Source organism: Protobothrops mucrosquamatus, unplaced genomic scaffold (genome assembly GCF_001527695.2).
Source record: "Protobothrops mucrosquamatus isolate PMUCROS unplaced genomic scaffold, P.Mucros_1.0 scaffold337, whole genome shotgun sequence".
In the NCBI taxonomy this organism is placed as follows: domain Eukaryota; kingdom Metazoa; phylum Chordata; class Lepidosauria; order Squamata; family Viperidae; genus Protobothrops; species Protobothrops mucrosquamatus.
The window spans coordinates 126243-134386 of record NW_015386675.1 but is presented as its reverse complement, the minus strand read 5'-3'; the positions used below and the strand labels follow the sequence as shown (position 1 = coordinate 134386).

Genomic DNA, 8144 nt, shown 5'->3' with positions numbered 1-8144 from the left:
CATCTCCAGGGTCTTGTGATTTACATTCAGATGCTTGGCAAATGTTTCATATTTATGACAGTCACAGTGTCCCAGGGTCATGTGAAGTGACCAAAACACCCCCCCACCCCACCCTCGCTGCCAATCCTCAACAGAAATGCTCACAACAATGAAAACCTCGGACAGGAGGAAGAGTGCCACCGGGTGGGCAGGCAGGTATCTTGCTCGGCTGTGCCTTGGGGGGCACTTTTTTCAGTGCCATTGTAACTTTGAACAGTCACTAAGCGAACTGTTGTAAGTCGAGGACTACCATATCCTAAAAGTGGTACAATGGGTGAAAAGGTTGAAAAGCCCTGATATAAGTGACTAAGCACGTCTACAATAGAATTTGCTATCATCCATCTACTCCCTCCTCAAGTTCTTTCTTCTATCTTTTGGCCATATATATTTAGCTTCAGTAATGTTGTTTGGTCAATGAAGCATCAGAGAAATGGTAACTTCTAAAAGGTGGTAATCAAACTGAATATCTAGAGTTACAGCAAGGAGAAATATTTACACTGAATATTTCATTAATATTTCAAGATATGGTGATGCTATGTTTTATTATGACAATGCATCGTACAGTAGCTGGCTGTGTTTTTAAAATGTAAAATCAGTCTGTGCCCATTGCTGAGAATCTGGGTGTAGGAAATAGTTCTCAGGATGAGATTCCTGTGGCTAAATCTATTGAACCTCACTGTCAAACTGTGTGAGCTGAGAGTACATTACCAATGTTCTCTTGCAGATTCTTTTACAGGAAAAAATTACTAATAGTGTATTAAGTGTTTTTTACAAATGTATTTTGATATTACTGCTATCTTCACTGAGAAACTATGATAAATGAGGGGATCTTGGGATTTTCAAGAAGCAGTCTAAACATTAAGATGTAAGGGTCTTCTAGGAGTTTTCTGGGACTGGGGAAGTTGATATGATTTCCATAACATAATAATCACACTTTGCAAAAATATGTGCAACTTTTCTCATAACTCTGTGGTGATCTTAGTTGGTAAACATCTTTATACAAATTATTATTCTGGTAACTAAACATTAAAGCTCTGAAATTTGATTCCCTCATTTTCCCTGTCATGCTGTCATTCTGCTCGAATACTAACTCAAAGAAAAGCTTTTTTTTATTTTTTTGCTAGCATCTCAACCAAATATACTCTGTCAGATATACATACAAAGAGCACCTACACACTACCAGGAGCAACTGACCCCCTTTTAAAAGCAGATCACTTCCCAACAAGCTTCTGATCAGAATTCTGTATAGGATTGCAATTTCCATGCTCTTTAGTCATCATAACTACCCTAAAGCAACTTTATGAAGCAACTTCAGATTTAAATAAGCATTTTTGGTTCCCTCAATCTGAAAACAAAATGTTTTCAGTTTTTGTCATTCAGTTTTTATGCTTCACCTGGAGAGAACTGGTGATAACGGAGAGCCTTTAAATGAGCAAATACAGAATAAAAGGAAAGCTCTGATACCTTGATCACATGTAATGATGGAGAAGACAATGACTAATACAAGACCAATGACAGCACTGAAGAGTAGAACATAAAGGAACAGGGATTTTCTTTGATGACATCTTTGCACAGTCCCACTTGGATCTTCATCACTCTAGAATCAGAGAAACACAGAAGCAAGTTATTTCCTTGGGTAGACAGGACTACAATAATTCTTATCCAGGAACCAAAATCAGGAGAGGTTTGAAGTCAGGTGAAAATCAGGTAGCAAGTATCAAAACACAGATGATGATGATGATGAATGAATGAATTCATGGAGGAGGCTAAGAGTGGTAGTTCAACATGAATTCTCTACACTCGTTCTAAAATATAAGAAGTGCAGTTATACAACAATCCCTCATTGGATACTATTTTCTATACTACAATATCAATGAATTATTTAAAAACACTCATGTTGCATCGATATTTGAATATAATCAATATAATGCTTAACAAAATGACTAATATTTCGCTAAAATGTACAACTAGTACTTTCTAAGAATACTTCAGATTTTCTAAGCAGAATCACTTCTTTTTTATTTGTATAAATCTTATACAATTATCAATACTCAGGACTTAGAATGTCACCTTTTAATTAAATGAGGCCTTCAATTTGTATCATTTTTCAGTGTTTGGGAACTCATTGCTTGTAGTGATTCCACTAAAACAGACCAACTAGAACCCAAATCAGCAATATTCATCGAGTGAGGAGCTTCCAAGTGAGGTAAGACTGGTTTACTTTCTGATGAGTATGACTAAACTGTCTAATTCATATTCTCTTTACAAAAGTCTCTATGAGTCCATTTAGTTCACAAAGATCCTTCTTTTACTCTGGAAAGCTGAATTAGAGGTGGGATGAATACCATCAGTTTTTAAAGCAAATGGAGAATATGTAAGAAACATACAAAATGAAATGAAATGTTTTGATGTAAATAGGAGTATGGGTGGAAATAGAGATGGAAGTGAACAAATGCCAGTTTAGGTAGGATGTAAAATAGTCAGTCAACAGAACTAAAGTGTTATAACACGGATAATGGGAAATACATTTGAGGATTTTTAAATCCCTTCTCTTTCTTTTTTTTAACTCTTTCATATACTTCCTGCTCTCTAAAAAATTGGATGACAGGATACTCTGCAAGCTCTTACTTGTGCACTGAAAAATTAATACAACCTTGGGCATCACATGATATAATCAGCAGCTTCGGGTAGTATATTCACACCTGTCATATCAAATACTCCAGATAGAACTTGCATAACAACTTTCATAATTAAACTTTCATAACATCACCTCAAATCAATTTGCATGTATCACTGAGAGTCTTCATTCATTGATTATTTCTAGAGAAGCAACCTTGTCAAATTTGTTGCCACAAAAGTGACAACCTACATTTATTAAAGTGGAGACTACAAAAGCATATGTCATAATCAATTAGTTGATTTCTAAGATGCAACCTATAGCAAGCATTAACACCTGCATAACCATGTCTGGGCTCAGAAATTAAGCAGAATCGGGACTTGGTTGATTCTTAAGTAACTGGCCTCCAGGGAATACCAAGGCTGTAAGCTAGACTGGGCAGCAGCTGGCCCTGATTTGCTTTGATGGCAGCCTACCATAAAGTATGGGAAGAGAGAAAGAGGGATACAGGAAGGGGGATGAAATGAACTAGAAATGCCAACCGGAGACAACGGCTGAATGATCTAAGGACACAGGCATGGAAATGGAATGTGAACACCCATCAAAGAGGCATCAAACTTTAGAACTGTTACCAAACCCACTAATTTGAACCTTATTAGACACTCTACAAGATAACCGGGGGAGGAGGGCCTGGGAGAAAGAGAAAATTACCAGCTTTATGCGGGAATCCTCAGATATGGGTTTTGTTTATGCTATAACCACTTGGCTTTAGTAAAAGTGTACCTTTCACTGCAAATGAAGTCAATGGTCTTTCTTTCCTAAACACCCAAGCTGGAACAGCCTTACAGAGAAGTCCAAATCATCATCATCATCATCATCATCATCATCATCATCATCATCATCATCATCATCATCATCCCAGAAGGCAAACCAAACAAAAGTCACGTAGACAGATCTATGAAGTTACCAAATATTGCATTCTCCTTTAAAGAGAGTATTATTTTTGATGTATCTAATTGCTTTACAGGTCCTGAAAATGATTAATTAAACTATAAATCTATACACACATATGCACACAGTACTCCCATAGTTCTAACAAGCAAACAAAATGGATGTCTCCATGAAATAACTGGGAGTTGAGCTTAATTTGATGGAAACTTTACTTTTTCATGTCTTGATTAAATTAAATGACAGACATGCACTTGCAAAAGTCCCTGTGTTTTCTAGAGCTACTGCAAATGCATCAGTGTTTTTCAATATCAGCAACTTCAAGAAGTGTGGGCGCTCCCCAGCCATCATGCTGGCTGGGGATGTCTGGGTGTGAAGTTGCTGAGGTTGAGAAACAGCAGCTTACAGCATAAGTAAAGGAAAAGTAACTTGTACAGAATGATGGAAGTGCAAATGCTGACCCAAATTTGCCAACAACAAAGATACCTCACAGTACTCTCTGTATATCACTGCCAGTACAATACGGAGGTCAAAATGAAATAGTTGAATCTTAGAGACCTGACTCTTTTTCAGTCTGCCCTACCACACATAATGACTGTCTTTTTTGAAAGAATGAAATCAATCATTAAATAATTTTGCCATTTTGGCAACTGCCTCAAACCCATGGCAGCTCTTCCAAGTCAGAAACTCACAGTACTTTCTTTAATATTTTGAACTGAAAGAGATAGAATACATTATTTTCAGCATGATTTTCTACAAGAGAGCCAAGTTAGATGTAGGTGCTGACTTAGAAACGAGGATACCATGAGTTCTAGTCTTTCCTTAGCCGTGAAAGCCTTCTTGGTGACTTTGGGCCAGTCATTCTCTGTAAGCTCAATTCACCTCACAGGATTGTTGTGGGTTAAACAGAAAGAAATATTTTGTATGTTCACTGCCTTTAGTTATTTATTAAAAAAGTTAATTATTTTTCATATGGAACTAATTTATACCCTGAATATTTTAGGGCAGAGACTGCAGGGTCTTACTCTTTTTCTTTTTAACAATTTTTCTATGAAGTGGCAAAGAGCTAAACCTTTTCATAGATAATGGAGAATCTTGGAACAGTCTGTTTACTAAACCATTTCCTAAACATTTGTCAGCTTGTGAACCAACCATCACAATTATTTTTACATAATTCTACAATTTTCTAGAGCTGCAATCTGAATTCAGCATGTTGCATTGTGCTACATATTTTTTCTGCAGATATAACCCTGTGTGAGAGAATCGTAGGAAGAGTGGCAGCTGAGGAAGGAAGAAAATGATTATTGTATGCAGAGATCAAGCCCAAGACCCACCGTAGCACCTTCAGCCATACAATCACTGCCAGGTCATCCTGAACTCTTGACATTTCTGTATGCAGGCCTATAAAGCAAGGATTGCCAGATCCCTGGAATAAAAGATTCAGGGAAAAGGTTTGGAAGAACCACTTTCCAGGGTTCTTCTGTAACCAAGCTTAAATCAGCAGATGGAAGCAGCATACAATAGTACTTGGCCTATATATGTATAATAATCTTCAATCTAGTGATCTCCATAAGAGTTGGAGCTGAAACAGCTGGAATTTCCAACTGTTAGGATTGGACTGGGAAGTTTGGGGAATGTTATTCTAAGAAAAAAAAACCTGCTTTATCATATTCAGTACTAAAATAGAGGCAAATGTAGTAAAGAGCTATCTTACATTTTCTCATCTGGAGCTAGGCCAAAACAAAACTTAGCCTCATTAAAAAAAAAGGCAGAATTAACATAAATCTTTAACGTGCAAACAATATATAATTACATCTAATTTCCAAGTCAAAGTAACTTTAGTATTATGTGTAGCCTTAGGTGTTAATAACAGTTCATCAAAGCAAATCCATGGTACAGAAATATTCTTCTATTGAATATTGTGCAAGATTCCCAACGTTTAATTTTTTTTAAAAAAAAGAATGTCATACATGTAAATAACATGTTTTCTCATTATGTGAAGTCTGTATCATTATGTGAAATCTGAACTTTGCATGCATGAGGTGGCTCAGTGTTATTTTTGGTATTCTGTAAAATGACAAGGTTAATTTTCCCTGAATTTCTCCATAAAATTCCATTTTGATCTGAAGTTTAGGAGCTCTGCCCATGCCAAATGTTGTTCTTGCTTAAATAAATGAACTTTGCAGGAAAAGGGTTCAATGTTGTCATATTTTCTCTCTAACTGGAATGTCCTTTACAATCAGATTATCATTGGTTATTTCAACGATTGTACCTTAGAAATGATGCTAGGACAGAATTTGAAAAGGAAATGTTACTTTACTTATTTATTTGCTTCACTATCTCCCATCTCTCATCAGTAGAAGTTGGGGGATGGGAAGAATACATTTTGTGCCAGGCTTGTTTATATGATAGTTTTAAAGATGAGTTTTGCTTTGTTTTGTTTAAGGAATAGATGAATGAATTAATCTCATGTACTCTTCTTCACTGCTTTTTACTCCCAGGCATTTGTACTAATTCCTTGTTACTTCTCCTTTCATTTACCTCAAAACCCATTAATGTTGTTCTGAGATTTGCCATATGTATTTCTCATCACGTGATCTACTTTCACTCTCAATGTTATTACCTTCTCATAATATTGAGACATATCAAGAACCTCCAAGAATATTTTTAGAAGACCTATGAATTAATACTAAAGACAAATCAAGTTGACAAACATTTATCCAAATAGTCATCAGGAACGAAGCATGACACCGTGACACAATGCTCTGTGAAATTTGGCAAAAATAATACTTAACAGTAATCTGGTCTATGTTAAAAATTTTCTTCTGTTTTAGCTAAAAAGAAAACAGATTCTGAAGTATGTGGATTATAAGTCCCTATTGTGAATCCTATGGTAGTTAGCATTTTCTTATGCTCTAGTTCTGGCAAATTTCAATCTGTTCTGATTTAAAAGATTTAAAAGTTGTTTATGCTTTTCCGACAGCAGGGAGACCGCTATTTTTCTGTTTCAAAATTGGGAACCAGGTAGAATGGGCTGTCTCCTGGACTAAGACAGACACAAGGATCTCACTGCAAAGTAAGTGAAATATATGTGATATATATTCTATCATCAAAAAAGTTCTCATTGGAACATTAAGCAATTAACATAAAGTGTGAGTTATCTAAGTAATAAGTAAAAAAAAATCTCATCAAGTTTGTATTCGTTTGTATATTTCTTAAGGATAATCTCTATCACTTGCAATTGATCTTACTTTAAAATATGTTTAGCTTAAACAAATCCAGCACAACATATTCAAAGGGTGGGGGGGAATGGAAGTCAAATATTGTAAATGAAAATATCTGACAAGCCAAGATCAGTGCAGCCAGACCCCAAAGATGACTCATTACATTACATATCATTACATTTTAAAAGCAGTTGTAGATAACTTGTTGGAATGTTGTTCAATTTTTAGGAAATGACTACACAATCTGCAGTGGACTAACTAGAGAATATTAAAATTTAAGTCCCTAAAAAGACATAACTGTTGCTCAGAGGAGCATGTGGAAATGGGAATCACCACATGGAAGCAATACCCTGCATTTGTTTTCATCAATATAAATATACAATTTTTGTTGCAGAGGAAGCCTTTGTATGAATGACCTATGTTTAATTTCTAAAAATAGATATGTTGCTGCTATACACTGAAAGTTTTTGATGTGTAATTTTGTCTCCCTAATTCTGAGTCTGGCTGTAAATGATCTAGAGTCCAAGCTGAAACAAAACCTCTCTGCTTCTGATAATTTCTCTATCCTAGAGTTAAGTCTGGCCCCCAAAACACATATACACACAAAAATTCCATTTTAGCTGGTAGAAGTTTGTGTGGTGGTAGTGATAGAGACGAAGTGTATCTTTTCATTCTTAATATCAGTAGCTAATTAGCAACATACCTTTTAGTTCGCAAATTAAAGCAACTAATGCCTGAGAAGATAAATGCCTAAAATAAGGTAAGCAAAGAGAGAGAAAAGTGGGCTCTATCCTACCTGCGGAGATGTTCTCATGATTTCACTTTTGAATTCTTTGCAAAGCTTCTCTTTTTCTCCGTGTCCTTTACTCCACCTTCTCCTTAGAGGTTAGCAAAGTATATCATTTCAGAGCAGAGACCAAGCTTTCTGCTCTTATTCTGGCTGGAGGCATGACAGAGGAGATGGAGGAGGAGTGGCAGGGAAACTGGTCAAAATAACATCCCTGAAGGAAAAAGAAGCAGATAACTTTCCCACCCACTTCTTCTTTGTGTCATGGTTTTCTCCTGGAATGTGCAGTTCAAACACACTTTCTACTCCTTGGAATGAAACTTATATATCTTTTTCCCCCAGTGATTGCACAGCAACTTCATTGCCTGCAATGGTTTCAAGACTTCAGCCCCTGGCTGTCACTTTGCTGCTCTGTCCCCCCCACCCTCAGGGATATTATCTCTTCCTCACATGCACATGGAGACACACCCAGTGCTAGGACCCAACTGCTCAACCACACTTGACATTCAATCCAGTTTGCCCTCACAAT

General features: G+C 36.4%; 1 protein-coding gene across 1 annotated transcript in view; it reads right to left on the bottom strand.

Annotated features, from left to right (window-relative positions):
- Positions 1 to 7644, bottom strand: part of KEL (Kell metallo-endopeptidase (Kell blood group)) — a 43629-nt gene extending 35985 nt beyond the window's left edge. The window contains exons 1-2 of the mRNA XM_015815348.1: positions 7625 to 7644; positions 1504 to 1636 (exon numbers count right to left, since the gene is read on the bottom strand). Coding sequence (XP_015670834.1) covers positions 1504 to 1636; positions 7625 to 7642 — 151 coding nt within the window. The 5' untranslated portion in view covers positions 7643 to 7644. The remainder of the gene's footprint in view (positions 1 to 1503; positions 1637 to 7624) is intronic.
- Positions 7645 to 8144: the final 500 nt, after the last annotated feature.